At 40.8% G+C, this 22294-nt stretch overlaps 1 protein-coding gene across 2 annotated transcripts in view; it reads left to right on the top strand.

Annotated features, from left to right (window-relative positions):
• The window catches only part of Cntnap5 (contactin associated protein family member 5), a 768721-nt gene that overhangs the window by 302659 nt on the left and 443768 nt on the right, over positions 1-22294 (top strand). For both annotated transcript variants that reach the window (XM_045150560.1, XM_045150562.1), the window contains exon 4: positions 17773-17920. In XM_045150560.1, coding sequence (XP_045006495.1) covers positions 17773-17920 — 148 coding nt within the window. The remainder of the gene's footprint in view (positions 1-17772; positions 17921-22294) is intronic.

Consider the following 22294-nt stretch of genomic DNA (forward strand, 5'->3'; position numbering starts at 1 on the left):
GCTGATTACATAGTAATTGCAATAGAGACACAACTATATGAATGTTACATAGGAATGATTATATCCTTTTTTATGTTTTATCATATCCTTCCAGGTTGTCCTGCTGGATGTCCCTCTGTCTAACCCAAAACATCACAATTTCTTATTCACCTGACCACTACATGGAGCCTTGAACAGTTCAGCACCAACTAGCCATGAGTGCACTTTTCATGGCTCACTTGGGAGGCTAGTGGAAATGAAAGCATGCATTTAGCACCCCAGTTTCACAGCATTGGCCACAGCCCATAGAGCCAGGCAGGTGCATATCACTTTGTCTAAAGCTTCACTTTGTTTAAACAAGGCTTTGATTTTACTTTGACAAGAGCAGTGGTCCCACTGAAGGATCACAGTTTATTTTCCAGAAAACCAATATGCAAATTTCTTCCTGTACATGGATGAAATCTCTTCACAGCTTGAAGGAAGCCATTTGTCCTGGCTTCCAGCCAATTGAGGCTTTAGGATATTGAGGATAAGTGAGAGAGCCTGGCTACACTCGATGTAGCATACCCGCCATTTTAATAAATTTCTTATTCCTAATTGTCATGGCCATAATGTGCTTTCTTTAATCATTAATAAAACAATAAAGACCACAAAGACAGAAGAGAAATAAATGATGCACCAACAAGTTACCACAGCGCAGCTCCTGGAGAACAGCTCAGCTTCCTGTTAGTACCATGACCCCTTCTTAATCCTATCATGTCCCATGGCATATAATGTACAGAAGTAAGATGCTTGTGTGTGAAATATTTGCTCTATGCAGGGGACTTGCTCAGTAAATAATTGCAGGACCTGAGCTTTGTGTCTTTGGAAAAGCCCTCGGGTGCCCTAGTATTGCCATCCATATTTAGTAGAGATGAAAACCCACTCGCTGAAAGGCAAAGGACCTTGCTTAGGTCCCATTATCAAGAAATCCCATCGGACTGACCTTAACTCTTCCTCTCTGACTGAGCTATCTCTTCTGAGGTATGTGCATTCAGCATGCCAATAGGATATTCAAACTTTAAATATATTGTATTATTTTTAAGTGGAATACAGAGATTTAGGAGTGATTCATTCTGGAACTTTCAAAAGCATTTTCAGTTGATCCTCCCCCATCCCCTTACATATCTAGCTCCAACTCAGGCTGTTTCTCATAACTACCACTGTTCATGTTGTGTCAATCTTTCACTGGCTATGTATATATATATATAAACTCTGAAAATTACTTAATGAAATCCTGTGAATTTCATTCTATGAAAAATGTTTGAGAGAGGAAAACAACAACAACAACAAAAAAAAAAAACCTCTAAAATTCAATCCACTACAGAAACAAAGACTTTTAACAGAAGCATACATATCTATTGGTAAACACAGAATAATGAGCAAATAGGGCAATCAGGGGCTTTAGAAGTGCTGTGTAATGTGAATCATTAAATGAACTCTTATTATTTTCTTATTTTAGAGACAGAGAGAAAGAGGGACAGAGAGAGTTGGAGTGCCAGGGCTTCAGCCACTGAAATCAAACTCCAGATGCTTGTGCCACCTAGTGGGCATCAGTGACCTTGAGCTTAGAGAGTCCCATGTGTCAAGCTGAGAGCCTTGGGATGTCTGCTTGCTTGATAACAAACACTCCTAGCAATGAAATTAGGTCCTGTGTAAAATGATGGAGCATTATAGTCTGAAGGTCACTATTTGAACTTGGGAATGAAGTAAAGTATAAATAGGGTCAAGTGCTTCTCACAACAGCCCAGAGTCAACACATACTTACTGCTAAGCCTCTGCATTGGATCTGGAACAAGCTGGCATCCCGGTGTTTGTTCAGCGAACAGCCGGGGCATGATTAATGCCAGCCATGGTAGCCCCGTTACAAGCTATCAGAGAACAATCAATTCTCAGTTGTAGGACATCTTTATATTTTCTTGTTTTTCTTTTCTCTTTGTTTTGATTTTGGTCTTTTTATATTTTTGAGTTTTTAATGGTTCCAGAAATTTGTTTTAAGTAATGAATGCAATTCAGGCTACAGCAAGAAATTGTTTGCTTTAAAAAAATCAATTTAAAAATAGCTTTCTGGTACTGGGAAAATAGCTCAGTTGGTAAAGTGTTTGCCTTACATGGATAAGATCCTGAATTTGGAGCCTCAGAATTCATGTAAATGCCAGACATGGAGATCTTTCTCTGTAATCCCAGCACTGGGACCATGTAGACAGGTAGATTCTCGGGGCCTGCTGGTTTGCTAGCCTAGACAAATCAGCAAGCCCTATATCAATGAGCAACTTTGCCTCAAAAAGAGGTGGGTTCTAGCCAGGTGTGGTGGGGCAAACTTTTAATCACAGCACTCACGAGGCAGAGGTAGGAGGATCACCGTGAGTTCGAGGCCACCCTGAGATGACAGAGTGAATTCCAAGTCAGCCTGAGATAGAATGTGACCCTACCTTGAGAAACCAAAACCAAAACAAACAAACAAAAAAAAAAAAAATAGAGGTGGGTACCTGATTGTCCTCTGTTCCCCAAATACCTGCACACACATACAAACACATATGCACAGCACACACTCATTCAGACACAATCAGAAGAATTTTCAGTCTGAGTCAGGAAAAATGACTCAGCAGTCACAGGCACCTGTTTTCAAGGCATTAATTTGTAAAAACACCAAGGAAGGTAGAAGAGCACAGACATGTCCAAGTCTTCCTCTGACCTCCACAATGCACCATGCATGCATGTCCCCTACATAATCATGTGCACAAATAAATAGCACAAAATGTTTAAACACCTTGCCGTTTTAAAAATAGTGTCAGGGGCTGGAGATATGGCTTAGCGACCAAGCCTAAGAACCCCGGTTTGAGGCTTGATTCCCCAGGACCCACATAAGCCAGATGCACAAGGTGGCACATGCATCTGGAGTTTGTTTTCAGTGGCTGGAGGCCCTGGTGTGCCCATTCTCTCTCTATCTATCTGCATCTTTCTCTCTTTGTTGCTCTCAACGAAAGAAATAAAAATAACCATTTTTTTAAAGTATCAGTCTTATTTTAAAGTTTACACTTTCCTTAAAGAAAAGTTGTTTAGGGCTGGAGAGATGGCTCAGTGGTTCAGCCCTTGCCTGTGAAGCCTAAGGACCCCAGTTCGAGGCTTGACTCCCCAGGACCCACGTTAGCCAGATGCACAAGGGGGAACACGCATCTCGAGTTCGTTTACAATGCCTGGAGGCCCTGGCATGTGCTCATTCTCTCTCTCTGCCTCTCTCAATCTCTGTCATTAGTAAATAAATAAATAAATAAATAAATAAATAAATAAATAATTTCAAAATAAATAAAGTTGTTTATATATGCTCAAAAAAGTAATGGAAATGGACAAGATCCCTTACATTTCTCAACTAAGTAAATTCACTGGTAAAGTGAACTTTGTGTGATGTTTGGAGGATTCAAAGCCACTATTCACCTGTCAATGGCCATAGTAACAACATAGCATACATACATTTGGAGTTGGAGCCCAGGTCTTTCAAATTTGGCCCCAGATGACATGAATTCTAAGTCAGTCTTACTAAAATACAGTGTGTCGGGGGAGAAGGGTGGGAATTCTGCTTCAGTGGCTAGCAAGAATTAACTTCATATACAAAACCTTTTGTGTCACTGTTTCTTGCACTGACGAAGGCTCCCATATGCTTTTGTAGCAGAAAACTTAGGGAACACTACTGAGTAGAGGCCAGGGACATTGGTGCACTGAGTTTGTGGAGTGAGGAGGCTTTCTGTTTAGGTTGAATGGTTGTCTGGTGCAGGTTGTCCTTTCTAAAGACCTTTAGTCCTAAGCACTGGATTGTCTTAGCAAAATACCCTAGACCCGGATAATTTGAAGTAGAAATATGTTAGCCAGGTTTGAAGTCTGGGAAGAATAAAATCAAGGTGATAAAATCTACTCATTGTTGAGGACTGGCTACCTGATTTACAAATAGCTGTCTTCTCATTGTGTTCTTATATGATGAAGAAGGGATGTAAGGAGAGGAGGGAGAAAAGTAGAGGGGAACAGAGGATAGCAGAGGAGAGAAGCCAGAATACTAGCTTGCCTTTTCATCTTAAAATGTCACTCATCCCTCCACACAAGTGATACACCATCGTAAACTAACTTCCAAAAGCCCACCTCTCCATAGCATGACATCGGGCATTAGGGTTTCAATATATAGACCTTTGAGGAACACACAAACATCCCATGTATAACAATTTTCCTCACATTATATTTTACAATGACTACCAGGAAGTAAGTAAATGTGTATCTACTCTGTAACCTATATTACACACACACACACATACACACACACACACACACACACACACACACACACACACACATATATATATCCTCCCACCCTCTCTGTCTCTCAACTGGGTTTCATATAGTCCAGGCTGGCCTCAAACTCTGTATAGTGAGGGTGACACTGAACTTCTGATCCTTCTGCTCCTACCTCCAGAGTTCTATATTTTAGGTGAAAACTACCACATACAATATTTTCTGCCTTTCTTTTTACTTAGGGTCTCACTATGTATATCAAGCTGGCTTCAAGTTTGAACTGTAGTCTAGGCTACTCATAAATTTGAAACCCTCCTGCTTCAAGTTCTCCTATATAACAACACCAGGCTTAAATAACTCATTTTATGTATAATAGTTCTACTTGATAGAGAAATCACTGAGATTGTAAAATGTTCTGAAAGTAATACAGGAATTGAAAATGTAGGAGTCTTTCTCTGCTAGTGGGTGGCAATGGGCAATAACTTAGGAGCTGGGATGCCAGACATTCACAGTCACACAAAGCTCCCAATGAATTTGTGGCCTCCAGATCCTCTTGTCTTGGGAATTTTGACAAAGGAAACATGCAGAGCAGAGGACAGAATTTAAGAGGTTTTATTAGAGTGCTTATGCAGGCATAGCTTATAGAACATTAGAGAAAGACTAGGTAGATACGCCTGCCTGCCCAAAGCAGAGGCAGAGAGGCTTCCCTGAAAACAGAAACTCCCACCTAGAAACCAAGATTGGGGTCTTTGAAGGGAGCTTTCTGGATGGGGGCTGAACTGGTCAGTTTAGTTCCAGCACCAGGTAGGAAATCAGGTTTTCAGTGAAAAGGGAATCTTCCCAGGAATAATAATCCTCCCAGAAAGAGTGCAATCTTATCTCTCCTAGGAAAAGGGGGACTCTTAGGAAAGAAGAGATAAGGAAATATCAGACCATTCTGACATTTCTAACCTCCGGAAAAGTGCAGGCTGCCAGGACTCCTTTAGGGTGAAGGAGACAATAGAGGGAAGGCGACAAGGGTAGCACAGATATTCTCTATGCAGGTTCAGTCACAGTCCTTGCTTTTACTTTTAGGACACTGTTACCCCGAACTACCTCAATAGTAGTATGAAAGGCTCAAGACCAGGCGTGAAAACATAGATGTAGGTGATTTACAGGAGTAGGGCCTTCAAAGCTCACTGGTTTCACATTGAATCATGCACTCACCATCTGGTGACACTCATCAAGATCTACAAATGATCATCAGTCAAATGAAAAGTGAAAAACCTGGTGTTATCATAGAATTACTGGTAAAGCACCACAATCTGCCTTCCTTCACATGTATCTGTAGTTTAAAGTCATTATCTCTGTGGTGTCAACTACCTGGATCAAACAAAGGTTTATAGTTCTTATCCTTCATAATCTGCAATTAACAATTTTCTTTATTGATTAGCTAGAGCCTTAATTTCTTTGTACTGCAGTTTATCTAGAATTTTATGAGGTCATGGGAATAAGAATTCTGTGGCCTATGTTGATTCCATGAGTAGATAATAAGCACAATCATCCTCCAGGTGCTTACTGTTTAGAGAAGCGGACTTCCTAAACAACCATAGTCCAGATACTTTTCTGAAGTGTATCTGTTATAGAAGAAAACATGGGCATATGCAAGGAAAGAGAGAGAAGACCCTTAGCTTACTCAAGGCTTGGGGAAGAGGCAAGGGAGAAGAAGGAAAGGAAGGGCTGAGGCTGTTGGTCTGTCTGAGGGAGCCTCTAGCCAAACCATATGGTGGAAGGGTGACGGAGAAGAAGCACTTGATAATTTGGAACTTGGAAGCTTGCTAGATCAACTGGATAAGAGCAATACAGTAGCAGGAGGATTGCATAGTCCTCAGATATCCAGGCACAGATATCTGAAACACGGGTCAAGTATTTCCTTCTGTTTTTATTCAGTTGGAGCCAGACCACAGAGCTTATGTAGCCTGAGGTTCTGCAATTTATTATGCAAACTGACATCAGATATTTCTTTAGCATGGAAAACATTTTCTTCTTTCCTTTTTCCCTTTCATTTTCTTTTATTATGTTGAAAATTCCCTCTGTAAACTGTGTTGATTTTCCTTTGGAGGGGTAATTTCATAAGCAATTTACTATATGCCAAATCCCCCAAAGAGTCAGCTAAGTGCCGGGATTTAACAAGTGAGTGGAGAAGAGGAGATGGTAGAAAACATGGCCTCCTAGCCAGTCTTGGTAAAGGCTGACACAGCTTCCATTGTTTCTACAGAGTACTACTTGAGCTCCAAATCTCAGGACAATGACAGGAAAAAGACACATGATGTCTGCTTTAGTGCTTCTTCCCCACTGAGAGCCCGCTACCTTCTCAGAGCATCTCTCAGGAAAGTCTAATTATCTTTGAATGACGCTGACAATCTCCCTGATGAGTTGGGGCTCATCAGCCCACAGACACTGATGGATACCTGGGCATACTTTGGAAAAGCTTTGGGAGCAGTGAATCAAGCAAATCTTCAGGCTATGATTTTGTCCTCCTAAAACTAGGTCTAGACATAACTTGTTTCCAACCAATTGTATATTAATGACCATGAATCATAGTGTATTATCTGGGTAACTTGTGGAGTCTGCAAGCTGTCCATCTGTAGTACAAACACAGTCAGGGCAGAAAAAGCAAGTGCTATCCACCAAAGCCTTCAAATGTTTTTGCCTTAGATCATTCTGATAGGTTAGTAGCACAAGAGATATTGGAACCGTCAACACTGAAACTTTATTTGCTTCTCTGAAGCACTCAAAGCTGTGAATTCAGAGCTCTGAAGTCAGCTGTGATAGTGGGAGAAAAATCTAAAGTGTAGTATTATTCTGATGTCACTTACTAGTAACATAGCATTGAGAAAGTTGTGTCAAACTCCTTTCCTTTGATTTCCTATAAACTGCTATTAACAAATTGCACATAGAGATATACATGTATAATCCCAGCCCTTCAGAGACTAATTCAGAAGGATTGAAGGTTTTGGACCAGTTTGAGCTACATAGCAAAACCCTATCTCAGAAAAAGCAATGAAGAGTTTAAAAATCTATAAACAATAAGTTCTCAAATATTGGCAATACATTCACATTTGTAGGGCTCACCATTCCCTCAATGTGATTCACAAAATAATTAAAAGGTTAAAAAATGTAAGGAAGGTGGAAAGATGGTTGAGAAGTTAAAAGTGCTTTCTTGCCATGTCTGACAGCCTGGATCCACACAAACCCAGAATGACAAGAGTGGTGCATGGATCTGGAGTTTATTTGCAGTGGCAAGAGGCCCTAGTGTACTCAGTTTTATTTCTCTTTCCTTTCTCCTTATCCTCCTCTCCCTCACCTCCCACTCTTACTTTGTCAATAATAAAAGAATACAAACCTCAGGGAAACAAATGCTGAACTAACCTTCCTTTATTCATTCAGTAAGTATTCATGGGCCATCTCCTACTTGTTGCTCTAACAGTTTGTCTCATCAAGCTTACAACTTGATGCTAGAAGATACAACATTTTTTATATGTACATCTACACACATACACACACACACACACACACACACACACACCCAGGAAAATAGAAATAACCAGGAGGTGGTTCAGCTGGTGAGGATAATAAGAGTTGGCAGGATCACCTGCTGAAGCCATTGCAATATACATATATATATATATACATACACACATGTGAACTGTATGCTGGGTTCTGCAGCCTTTCCATCTTGATTTCTCCCTTTTCCCTAAGGCTTTATTTGACATATCACTTAGCCTCCTTCTTGCTTTGAGGATAGCCTTTGCTACAGTCTTGCTCCTCACCCCAAGTCTGTGACAGAAGGGCAGACCATGTTGTCAACTTCCATATACTAACACCCTACTTCATGGTGAGGAGAGCTTTCCATTTATTTCTCAGAAGGGCAGAGGCATTGGTTCATTGCTTTAGTGAAGAGTGCAAAGCATGTTGTTTTCCCAGTGGGTATTTCAGTCTGCCCATCATGTACCCTATGGCAGTGCTCCATAAGTGTTGGTATTATAGCTTCAGCATAGAAATGGAAATGGAAATATGTGTCATGGTTGTCAATAGTCAAATTTATCACCCCAGATCCCTTGCAGAGCAGAAAAAAACACAAAACTTCGAAAGCTTCAGCACAAACACAGTAGCAATGGGACATTTTGGACCATTTGTACTCATGCATTTGTAGAGATGTTAGTATTTGCATGCAGGATGCTTTTGTGGTCTTCGTCATCTGTGACAGTGGGAAATGGAACCACATTTCTGTCTATCTTGAGGTTGACAAACATGATTCTTTTTTACCAGAAACTGAATGACACATGTACAACTATTGTAGTAAGGGAGCTCTTTACTACATTTTTGTTGTTGTTTGTGGTATGTGTGTGTGTGTGTGTGTGTGTGTGTGTGTGTGTGTGTGTACGCACACATGTATGTTTGTATGTTTGTGTACATGTTTTGTTTTGGTTTATTCTCAGAAGAAATGAGCTATTCAATGCAGAAACATCCTTATAAATTAACTATTGTTGGCTGTTAACACTAGGAGCAGGCAGAGACAAGGGTGTTGTATGGGACTTGTCACTTCTAATTTAAAATCACTTTACAATTTCCCTTTCCTGATTCTTACAACTCAGAATATGCGCAGAACTTCAATATACTTAAATTATTGATAGAAGGGCCATAGTGAAAATAATCATAGTGAAAATAATGTCCAGGGAAACATACTGGTTCATCAAAGTAGATGAATGATGAGGAAATGAAATATGTGGTAGGATCTATACATCCCATGGCATGGGTTCCTGCATATACAGGAAGTGCATACTGTACTTGCTTTTCCTTGACTCCACTGCAAGGCACTTCATTAAACCACTATCCACAGTCTTTATATGTTATGATGTGACTTTTTCTGGAAAGTTCTATAACATGGCTTCTCCAGGAACAAAAATGTACCTATCAGGTGAGAATGGAATGCTAGCCATGTATCCAGAGACCTTATACTTGGTAAGATTTGTACCAGAAATAAATTTTGTATGGGAAAATTCATAAATGGCCGATACTTACACTGTACTTTGAATTTCATTTTCTGAAATGGCTAGGAGGATGAATGTCAGCTACAGTCAGAATGGGGATCAAGGATCAAACTGCTGAATTGGCCACTTACTGTATAAGAGCATGGAGTCAAGTTGTGCAGGGATAGCAGCCCTGAGGCAGTCCCAGAATCCACTAACAAGAATTCTATTTCAAGAGGCCTAACGATCACAGATGGGTCATCAGTGGTACAGCTACACCATCTGAACACAGGACAAAGGAGCAGTGTGTCCTAAGGGAAGACAGTGGACACTTTCTTGAGTTTCTACCTCAGTGGGGAAATAAGCTCATGCCCCACTTGGAATCATGGTCAGGTCAGTTTGACAGTTCTTTCTGTGTATTTGTAAGCACGTATGTCTCCAAATATGCGTTTGTGTGTGTGTACAGGTGCACGTGCACACAGTGAGCAGAAGTGTGGAGGTGCATGTGCACACAGTGTGCAGAAGTGTAGAAGCCAAAGGACCATTTCAGTTGTGTTTCCTCAAAGGCTTTCCACTTCTTTTTGACACAGAATCTCTCACTGGCCTGGAACTTACTAGTTAGGCTAAACTGACTGGCCGGTAAGCTCCAAGGATCCTCTTGTCTCCTCCTCTCAGTGCTGAGAGTAAAGACACCTACTACCAATCTGTCTTTTTAATTTGGTGTCTGAGGATCAAACTCAGGTCTTGAAAGGCAAGAACATTACTGACTGAGTTATGTTCCCAGCTCCTGGCATGTGTTTTATTCATATACACTTTAACTTTACATTATGATAAAGCCACTGTAAGTGGAAAATGAACTGAATGTACCTCATCTAGGTCAGCAGAAAATTGTAAGTTGTTCACTGTTGTGGCCTTGGGATGTGCAGCACACTGGCACTGCATGGTGTCCCAGGAGAGAGCCCCGCACCCCCTGTCATCATTGGAAGTGTGGGTTCTACTCAGTCCATATAGATCTTGTACCACCATTAGGTTTAGAAATCCTAAATTTAACATTGAAAGTTGTACAACTGTAAGTCAAGTCAGTATATACTATTTTTTCAAACTCTTGAAATATTTCTTTATTTTAGAAGGTGTTGCAATCAGGTTCACATTGCTGGTAGAAATCACCCAACCAAGAGCAGAGTGTGGGAAAAAAGGGGCTTATTTTGGCCTATAGGCTCAAGGGGGTAACCCCACAATGGCAGGGGAAAATGACAGCATAAGCAGAGGATGGACATCACCCCCTGGCCAACACAGGTGGACAATAGCAACAGGCAAGTGTGCCAAACAATAGCAAGGGGGAGTTGGTTATAAGCCCACCTCCAATAATACAGTGCCCCCTGGACATGTTAATCCTCAAATCTCTATCAGCTGGGAACCTAGCCTCAGAACACATAAGTTTATGGGGGACACCTGAATCAAACCACTACATTCCACCCCTGGCCACCATAAATAGATAACTCATAACTATACAAAATGTAAAATGCAATGCATTCAGTCCATCTTTAAAACTTCCCATAGTTTTTATCAACTTTAATGATGTCCAAACATCCCTATAATCCAAGGTCTTTTAATTGAGCCATAATACCAAAAAGTCCCCCCAAAACCCATAATGGCGCAAAATAAACATTCACACTCCAAAAGGACATAGCAAAGAAATATTCAACCAATATAAGATTTAAAACAACCAGGGCAAACATCAATCTGTGTAGTTTCAAGTCCAGTAATTCTATTCAGCAACAAGTCTCTGGAATTCCAATTCCTCCCCTCCAGCTAGGTTACTCACAGTCCTGCAAAACTTCATGTGGGGCCAGCAGCTCTGCTTGGTAGCCACCTCATAGTCCCGTTATCTCCACTGGGACTCTACTGCAACCCATAGTTCATCCTTATGGTCCTATGGGGTCTCCATGCAGGCACCCAGCAAACCTGGTTCACACTGCCCATGGTCATTTCCAGAACACAAGACTGCATTGCAAACTCAATGACCCTCTCTTTCCTGCATTTGTTATATTCCATAATACCAGATAGGGTGATAATTTGGGGGCGGGGAAGCAGACTTTGAAGAATAGGTAATTCAGGCCCCTTCAAAAGAGTCCACAGTGCAGATCAGCTGGCCCAATCTCAAAGGTTGTAATCTCATACAATTGCAGGTGAAAGGAAGAAACTTTGTCCCAACGATTTCTTTTCTTTTTTTTTTCTATGCCATATCCCTCTGCTCACATCAATCTGTTCTATGCAAATCAACCCTGCACAAGTTCTCAGGACACAGGCATAACAGCAACCTCTCACACAAACTGATCCTAGCTCAGTCTAAGCAAAGCTCTTTCTCACCCTCATAAGCCAAACCTCACAGTCCATAGTTCTTACTGCATTTCGGTCTTTCAACTCTGACCAGAATAGTCCATCAAGCTGTACTTACAGCATTGTAAGGTGTCTTTTAGGCCAAGGTTTCAATTCTTTCCACATTCCGCTTGAAAATCAGTTCCAAAAGGCCAAAGCCACACAGTCAGGTGTCTAGCAGCAATCCCACTCCTTGGTACAACTTTACTGTTTTCGTCAGGTTCACATAGCTGGTAGAAATCACCTAACCTAAGCCACACATTGTGCCACATACCTTTAATCCCAGAACTTGAGAGGCAGAGGTAGGAGCATTACCATGAGTTCAAGGCCACCCTGAGACTACATAGTGAATTCCAGGTTTACCTGAGATAGAGTGAGATCCTACTTCAAAAAACAAAAAAGAAAAAAAAAAATCACCCAGTCAAAAACAGCTTGTGCGAGAAAAGAGGCTTATTTTGGCTTACAAGCTTGAGGTGGAAGCTCAATGATGGCAGAGAAAACAATGGCATGAGCAGACGGGGGACATCACCCCCTGGCCAACATGAGGTGGACCATAGCAACAGGAGAGTGTGCTAAACACTGGGAAAGGGACACTGGCTATAACACTCATAAGCCTGCCCCCAACAACATACTGCTGCCAGTCGATGTTAATTCCCAAATCTCCAGGAGCTGGGAACCCTGCATTCAGAACACCTTTGTTTATGGGGGACACCTGAATCCAGCCACCACAGAAAGCAAAACCAGACAAAGGAGGCAGGGTGCCACGGGGATAGGGACAACATTAAGAGAGCATTCCCTCTATCATGATGATAAAACCAGGTTACTAGATAGGCATCAGATTAGGAGTGTCTTTCCAGCCTAATTCATTAAATATCCCTATTAGATAGTAGATGCGCTGTATCTATCATATACTATTCAGCACTAAGAGGGAAGCTAGGCCACAGACGAGAATTCAGGTCAATCATCCTCTTAATCTCCTAAAATCTGATGCTTTAGGATTGTACCCAGTCACCCAAAATGGCCATCTTTGCATTTAACTTCTTCATTTTCTGTTCCCTAAGTGTTCATCATAATTCCATTTCTGCACGTACACCCCAGAAGAGCAGTTTGGAACATGGCAGCTTGAGTGGGTTTATCAACTTCAGTTTTAAAGCTGTGGTTTTGCATGTTAATTACCCTCTGCCTTATTAAATGTATCTTATCAAGTGAAAGAGAGTGCCTTTATAATTCGCTTGGGGCTACCAGTCTTGCCTTAGCTTTAGTTTGCTTTTTTTTGTTGTTGTTGTTTGAGAGAGAGTGAGAGAGAGAGAGAGAGAGACAGCCCTTTGAATGCTAATTAGAAAATCTGTGTTGATTTGTAAATGCCTTGCCTGGGCTTCAGAGTATGAGTTATTGCTTCAGAATACATGCTCACACAAAGGCATTTTCACCAGTATATCCTCTCGGAAAATCTCTCTCTTTCCTTTGATCTCTCACATTGTTTGTCTTGCAAGCTCAATATCATTAGCACACCCATGTTCGCGTGTCTAAATAAAGACTTAGAGAATTTCCTGTACCTTTGTTCATTTATTCTCTCAGTCATTTAGTAAGCCTCTAGTAATCTAGGAAAGCTGTGACCAGCATTAAGATGCTCTTTCTAATTTCATTGATTTTTGAAGCAGTCACACAAATTGTAGTGACTGTAATCCACATCAACATGCCATGAAGAAGCACTGAGCTCCAGGTTGTTGGCTTCATATACACTGCAGTATAAAATGAGATATTCTTTCTACATCATTTGCATTTGCATTACAGCATTTGCCTGTGAAGCTGCAGAACTCAGGTTCTATTCCTCAAGACCAATGTAAGCCAGATGCACAAGGGGTACATGTGTCTTGAGTTCATGTGCAGTGGCTAGAGTCCCTGGTGTGCCCATTCTCTCTTTCTCTCTATCTGTCTCTTTCTCTCTCATAAATAAATAAAATAATTTTTAAAAAAAAACGAATAAACAAACAACAACAACAAAAAGACAAGACATGACCTGTTTGCTTGCTAGTACTCTCACCCAAAGGCCACTCTTTTGCTCTCCCATTACCTTGGATACCTAAAGACAGATACAGAGGCAGTGTATGTGATGTGTTGGGTGGGGCTCCAGACTTAAAATAGAATCCTCTAGAGAATTCTAAGTATGTCCATTCAAGGTCACACATGCAGATTTGGGTTAGGGTGCTTGTTATTTACATTATGAAAAATACTTAGCTAACTTAATCCCATCTTCCTGGTGGTACCCAGATGCAAGTACTCTGGCTGGATGTCAGGGTCGTCTGTATGTTTAGCTATGTGTGATATGGTCATGCAATTCAGATAATAGGTATACCTGTTCACTCTCCAGTGCTAAACCCAGGGTCTGCCTTTCTCAGTATTTCAGTCCTTCTATTGCATGGAAATGGAAGAGTCTCCTCTCCTTTGTTATCCTCACTCTTCTATTGAAGAGTGAAAAGGATGCTTAATGAACAGAGGAAAGAGTTCTATGTGAAGGAGCAGTGAAACTTCTAACGCTGTCCTTTGTCACTACTTATGATCCTTCTTCCAGCTCAGGCATGGATGTGTTCCTCCTCCTGCCATGCAATTCTTGCTTGATATGTGTAATTCTTTCAGCATACACTGTGGAGACTTCCCTAAGGGAGAATAAGGAAGCTGGCATTTTCTTTAAGAGCAAGTATCTGCTATGTCTATCTGTGACCATCACAAGGGAACTTGGCTTCTCTCAGCCCCAAGGTTAGTAACTCTTAGAAATAAAATAAGAAAAAGAAAAGAAAAGAAAAGGGGGCCAGAGAAATATCTTTATGGTTAAAGTGCTTGCTTGTGAAGCCTAAAGACTGACTTTCAATTCTCCAGGTCCCACAAAAGCCAGATACAGGAAGAGGCACATGCATCTGGAGTTCATTTGCACTGGCTAGGCCCTGGCACTCCCATTCTCCCCCCCCCCTCTCTCTGTGTGTGTGTGTTGGTCTTGTCTCTTTCTTTCTCATACACACTCTAATAAGTAAATAAAATTCAATAAAAAAAGAAAGAAAAAAAAAGCCCCTGCCTTGTATCCTCATACAGTTTTAAAAAGTGCATTTCCAGGACTGGAGAGATGGCTTAGCATTAACATTAAAGTGTTTTCCTGCAAAACCAAAGTACCTTGGTTTGATTTCCCCAGGACCTACATAAGCCACATGCACAAGGTGACCCATGCATCTGGAGTTTGTTTGTAGTGGCTGGAGGCCTGGCATACCCATTCCTATCTCTTTCTGCCTCTTTCTTGCTTTCTCAAATAAATAAAAAAAGTACATTTCCAGAGCTGAGAGAGTAATTCATTGGTAAAGCACTTAGCTCCCATGCTTGAAACCCTAGGTTAAATCCCCAGCATCAGAAAAAAACAAAAAAATTAAAAAGGAGAAAACCCTCAACCAACAACTTTGTTAAGAATCACATACATAATACCTAATAATAACAGTAATTTTATTTATCTAGTTTAATTGTATAAGGCCTGTACTCAAATTCGGCATATTACTACTTGAGGTAGGTTAAAAAAAACAACAACAACAAAAACAAAAACAAAAACAAAACCCAAGAAACTTCTTAACACTAGTATCAGAAATCTAAGAAATATTAGTTAGAATTGCAAGCAGAAAGAATATATCCTGATTTTGCAATATATTCATGCCAGGACACTGAATAAAGCACCTCCATTATATTTGTTATATTGTATATTATATTATATCTATTATATTATGCTAATTCAGGACAGCTAAGTGTGTGAGGGGTGGTAGGGAGCTGGGTACAACCTCCCTCTAGCAGCTGGCTTGAAAGAACCTTTGAAGGTGGTAACATAAGTGGAACCCCATGGGGATTGCTCAACTGCAGAAACCTGGCTTTCTCTGCACATGGAGGCCATGATGAGAGTGATATGATAAAATTCCTTGACATGAATCACAATTGTCAATCAGCTCCACTCATTCTGATGCCCTTGGTCAAAGGCTGGTTGTAGTGTTGTTTAGGCTCAATTTGCCTATGGAATGAAGAGTTTTTTGAGGTGACTTTAGACAACCATCTTCAAGAGGGCCTTGAGATCACACACCCAAAACTGAAGTCTTGGGGCTGGAGAGCTGGTTTAGCAGTTAAAACATTCTCCTGCAAAACCAGTGGACCCAGGTTTGATTTCCCACTATTCATGTAAAGCCAGACATATAAAGTGGCAAATGTGACTGGAACTTGTTTACAGTGGCTAGAAGGCACCGCATGCCCATTCTCACTTAAATAAATAAAATATTATTTTTAAAGTAATCAGCAATCTCTAAAGCATAAAGGCTTAGGTTTGCATGGACTTGAGCTTCTGAACTATGAGGATGTAAATGACATAGCTCAGGGACAGGAGGTCTTTGAGACTGTGAAACTGTATCTTGAGGCTATGAGGATAGAGTCAATATATTAGACAAACATGTTTTAATTGGGATTCACTTTGGCTATTTCACTCGCTAAGAATCATGTTTTATTTGTTTTGGGTTTTTTGTTTGTTTGTTTGTTTTTGGCGGTGGTGTTTACTGAACATAGATAGACTCCATCTATAGATTAAATGGGTGTCAATATGGTGTGAGTATGTGTGTGCATAATTGAATTTGTGTGAGTACAGATGTATGCAAGAGGTTACAACCTCAGGTGTCATCCTGATGAATAGTATCCACCTCCTACTGTGATAGAGTCTCTCACTGGCTTGGAGCTCACCATTTAGATTAGACTAGCTGGCCGTGCTACCCTGAAAATCTTCCTGTATCCACCTTCCCAGTGCTGGTATTACAAGTGTATACTCCCATGTCCAGAATATTTACATGGGTTCTGGGTATTGAACTTGGGTCCTCATGCTTTGAGGACTTTACCCACTGAGATACTTCCACAGCCCGTATCTACAGACTCTCAAGGCTGGGAAGAAGGTAGATGACACCCCATAGTGAAACAAGCCATTTGGGATACCAGATGACATCCTGACTTAGAGACAAGGAGTCTTTGGGGGAGGAAATGGCCTGAGGTATTCAGTGGTTATAGCTGTAGGATATGGATGTGCTTAATGCCACTGAATCATACCTCTTCCCATGGCTTACATACTGAAGTTTGTTATTTGTATATTTTGCTCCATTTTTGAAAAGATGAGGCTTAAGCCTTTAAATCCCATCTGCAGAAAATATTAGTTTGTGTAAAATAATTATCCATTCAAGTGAAGGTTATGAGGCATAATGTCAGTGGATCAAATAGGCCCTGTGCTATATGGCATTTTCACTCAAACATCACAAAGAAATGGGAAAATGCACTGCATATACGTCTAAATTGTAATGTCCCCATCCTATAAAAATTAAGAGTGAAGTAGTTGGAAAACAAGGTCTGGAAAAGGGCCACCTTATAAATGAACATCAGTCCAATTTATGAGTAACTGGGTGATTTAAAGGTTTCTTTTCCTTTCCACTGCACTCCAAATTTTTAATCTTTAAAATGGTGATAATGATGATGGAGAGTGCTTATTATGGTGAGTGGCTGCAAATAATGGTGACAATTATTGCAGTGAAAGGCTATCTTTTCCAAGAAGAGATGGCCCAATATCTCCCCATCTGCAGCTATTATGAACATTTGTAATACTGGAACTTCATTGTGTTAACTTGTGAAGCTTCTGGTGTTTTGTCTTACGTGTGGCATTGCTTTATGCATAAGATGTAGCCAGGCATGAGAGATGGGACGCTGATTGACTTTAAGAATGACAGGTTTTGTTTATTTATTTATTTCCAAGGTAGAGTCTCACTGTAGCCGAGGCTAACCTGGAATTCACTCTGTAGTGTCAGGGTGGCCTGGAACTCACAGTGATCCTCCTGCCTCTGCCTCCTGAGTGCTGGGATTAAAGGCATGTGGCACCATAGCTGGCTTTTAGAGTGATGTTTTGTATTTATGAGAAATGCACCACAGATTGCAGGATTGTCTCCCAAGTCAAGTCAACGTCAGAGAAGTGAGGATTCTTTCCAGCAGCCACAGTGGAGGGACATGTGCTTCCGCTGACACGGTCTCCTTTTCTCTGCAGGCGTTCGCAGGGAACTCAAACGCTGACAGCGTGGTGCACCACAAGCTGCTGCACTCGGTGAGGGCCCGCTTTGTCCGCTTCCTGCCGCTGAGGTGGAACCCCAAAGGCAAGATCGGCATGCGAGTGGAGGCCTACGGCTGCTCCTACAGTAAGTGCCGCGCGGTGCTGTCACAAGAAATACGGTAATCTACATGCACAACAATCTTACCTAGCTACTTTTGGACTCTAATTGTACACATGTTTGAAAAAATGTACTTCTCACCTCAAAATACAAACGTTCTCTTCAGTGATGAAGCAATGATAGGAGAAATCTTGGATATCGACATACAGGTAGAATGCCACTGCTTAAAACAGAATAATAACTTATGGTGATGTAATTAAAAGTGTTTGGTATAATGTCTATAGGGAAGAATTATAGGAATGGAAACCTTCTCTCCATGACCCTCTTCATCTAAAGATATCAGTAGCTGTAGCTACTGTTTACAATATCCATTATGTACAAGACAAAGTCCTGCCTTCATACTGAGTATCAACAATTCCCAGACCAGCAGATGGGAACCACAGTTATAGAAGAGGATGGCCAAAAAGGTACAATGGATAGAAATGCTCTTCCTTTCCTGGAACAAGTGAAAGATGAGAACTTTTCCCCTCATGGTTCTGGAGTAGATCCCACCCCAAATCTGTGTGTGTGGGTGGGGGGGGATGACTTTATTTGATTTCTATGACAAATGGATATTCAAACCCAAAAAGCTCTCTACTTTGAGCTTCAAGGAAAAAAATGCCTTTGGTTTTTGTGTCCACCTGCTTGTCTCCCTGTGTATTGAAACTCATTGCAGCCTGTTGTTAGTTGACTTCAGGAAAAGGAAATTATTGTAGAGTCTGACCTAATCAGAGAAGTATCTTCAAGAGTAGAATTGAGATTTCCCTGAGGAATAAGAGCTTCAGCCCCTCCAGGGTTCTGAGCTGGTTCTTTCTGATAGTCTACCTTATGAATTTTATACTTCCTCAAATCTCCTGATGAATGTATTGTATCCACCAGTTTTTGTTCTTTAAAGGGAACCCTATCCATGGCAGAGTGCTCTACAAAAAGAAAATTGCAGGCCCACATTCTGGTGATGGCCACACAGCCAAATACCTGTCACAGTTACTGGTTGAAACCATTATATATTTTCTATTTAATTTTATTTTTGCACCTGGGTAGAGGATGCAAGTGTGTATGTGTTTGTATGTGTATGGGTACGCGTGTGTGTGTGTGTGTGTGTGTGTGTGTGTGTGTGTATAAGGGTGGGTGAGGGTGGATGTGTGCACATGTGTGCATTTGCATTCAGCTAGCAGAGGTTGACATTGAATGTCTTCCTCAGTAGTTTTCTACCTTATATATTGTTTTCATCTGTGTGCATGTGTGTATAGTACATCTCTGGTATGGTGTGTGATGTTATGTATGTGGGTTATACAAATGTATGTACAAATTTGCACTCCCTAAGTGTGTACATGCAAGATCCATAGGACAGTGTCTGGTGTCATCTATCAGTCATCCATGTGTGTACTTGAGACAAAATCTCTTACTCAACCAGGAGCTACTATTTTTCAATAATTGAGCCCTAGCAATTCTCTGTTTTTTGTCCCTTGTAGACTAGGGTTACAGGTACATATGGTCATGCCTAGCTTTTTATGTGGGGATCTAGAATCTAATTCATTCAGTCTCACGGCCTCATGCTTGTGTGTTGAGGGTTCTTACCTACCGAACCACTCCCTAGATCTCCAGCCACCATAGTTTTGAGACAGGGTCTCTCACTGAACATGGAGCTCAGTGATTCAGCTAGACAGGTTTACCAGAAAGTCCCTAGAATCATCCTGCTTTTGCCTTCCTATTTCTGAGATTATAGGCATGAGCTGTTGTGCCCATCTCTTACATGGGTACTGGAGATCAAAACTTGTCTTGATGCTTAGGAAGCAAGCATGTTGCTTACTGAGCCATCTCCTCAGCACCTTCATACTTTTCCTTTTTTAAAAAAAGTATCTTTTGAGGGCTAGGGGATGGCTTAGTGGTTAAGGTGTTTGCCTGTAAAGCCAAAGGACCCAGGTTCAACTCCCCAGGACCCACGTTAGCCAGATGCACAAGGGGGCACATGCGTCTGGAGTTTGTTTACAGTGGCTGAATGCCCTGGCATGCCCGTTCTCTCTCTCTCTCTCTCTCTCCCTCTTTCTCTGTCAAATAAATAAATAATAAAATATTTTTTTAAATTATCTTTTGAACCTGATATGAGGACATGTACCTTTAATCTCAATACTCATGAGATAGTCAAGAGTATCATGTGAGATTTTAGTCACCAAGTGTTACATAGTGAGATCTTGTCACAAGAAGGAAAATCTATTATTTACACCTATTTCACTTATCATCTATTTTCTTTGACTCATGGCTTTATCGTATGCCTTCTTGTGTTTCTATTTATACCTTGTGGTTGCTGAATTTATAGGGTTCTGTGAATGTGAACATCACCTATATGCTTGTCTAGTTTACATTGAAATCTGCCAACCTGTCCCTTAGAATTATTCACTAAGCAGTTTCCAACTTGTCATCTTAACTTGAAAATGTAATAAATGTCATCAAATTTGCATAGAAAAAAATAGAACCCATAGTTATCTATAGGCTCAGGCTCTTCTCCTCCTGTGAATTCTTTCTCAAAAAAATGGCATTCCATGCCTATCTAGCCCTAGTGTTGGGGATGGGACAATACCTCCTCCTCAATTCCCTCCCATATAAAATGATACAGTCTTGGTTCTATTGCTTCTAAGGGGCAGAATTCACCTCAGAGAATAGTCAGAGCAAACAAGAAGCCTAGGTATATTATTACCAGGTATAAAAATGATAGCAGAAAGTACAACTTTTGGAGTGAAAAGTGGACCCAAGTAAGTGGCAAAGCTGCCTCTGAAAGTAGGAGAGCCTCAAGTACTCTACTTTCTTTGCCTTTCCAGCATTGAAATTACAAACTCATGCTACCACATCCTGCTTCTTTTATATCTCGGTCCTGAGGATCCAACTTTGGTCCTTATGGCTACAAAGCAAGCACTGTGCACACGGAGCTACCTCCTCAGTCCTCAAAGCACTTTTTATGATGAAATGTTATCAATTGTTATGTAATAGTTTATCTGATTGACTTTGCTGCTTCAGGTTCCCTGGCCTGACTTAACTTTGCAAAAGCAGTAGTTGAGCATCTCAAGCCTGACATTGTACCAAGTAGACTCTAGGCCTGCAGAAGCACCTGTTGATGCCTGGCATTGTGAGTAGAGGTGTACAATAGGGGATGGCAGATGCCTGAGGAGACACAGGAAGGAAACAATGTATATACAGAGGGAAACGTGTCACTGTTGTTGGTATAAGTCAGGCATCATCTGTCATTGGCTGAGGTTCCAAATCCAAACACCCCTCTTGGCATGAAGGAAGTAACAATAAAGTTGGCAAACAAGGAAGCAGGAAAATCAGTACCTGTTATGTTTTGTGTACAAAAGTCAACACCAACTCATGGGACATATGAAATGAAGACATTTGACGCCCACCCTTTGTTCTTGCACTTCCATGCAACAGCACCTGCTCCCCACAGCCAAAAGTGACTTCCTCTAGCCTGTGGGAATACAGTGGCTAGCAGCATGATGTGGCCTCACTTGTAAATCAATTTTCTTCTAATGAAAGTGCCTCTTCTCCAGTTTAGAAGAAATCCTCTTTTTTGAGAATTCAGCATGGAATGAGGAATCTTAGGATCTTTTAGTCCCCTTCTTGAGTCAGGCTTAAATGTTAACCATATGTTTTGTTTTGTGTTGCACTTTCTCTCTTCTTTCTCTAAACAAGTCCATTATGACATATTTCTATTTTAAAATTACCAAAAGTATGAACAAGTTCATATGCTCCCTAATTGTTGTATTATAAAACTATTTTGGTCTTTGGTTATCTTAACCCCTCTTATGAATGCTAGTGTGGTCTGCTTGAAAAGAATGTGGCTATTCATGCTTTCATACCTCCAGGGTTATTATTTGGGTGGTAACTGTGAAAACCTGATTAGTAGGATTTTTTATGTGTTTATCCTGTCCTGGATCAAGTGAGCTGCTTTTGAAAGGATGAAACTTCAATGATAGTGTAGTTATAGCCCCCAAAATGTAACATGAATAGTTTTAGAGATTTTACTACAATGAAACACTGATGTTTAAGGACAAACAAACATAATTTCCATGAAATAGTTAAGTATTCTTAAATAACTTATAAACTCAGCATGTATAGATACATTTAGAAAATGCTACTAGCAAACATCTAGCTTCTTTCAGCTTCTGCCTCCTCTTCTATAAATGAAAATTGTATTTACATTCCTGTCAAAAACACATGACAGGAAGAAATTTAAGGGAAGAAAGACTTTTTTAGCTTACAGTTTAGGAGATACAGCCCATTTTATCAGTAAGAGCATGAGGCAGCTAGTCACTTTCAACCCACAGACAATAAGCACATAGTGATGAAGGCTGGTTCTCAGCTCAC

This window comes from Jaculus jaculus, chromosome 5 (assembly GCF_020740685.1).
Source record: "Jaculus jaculus isolate mJacJac1 chromosome 5, mJacJac1.mat.Y.cur, whole genome shotgun sequence".
NCBI classification, from domain to species: Eukaryota; Metazoa; Chordata; class Mammalia; order Rodentia; family Dipodidae; genus Jaculus; species Jaculus jaculus.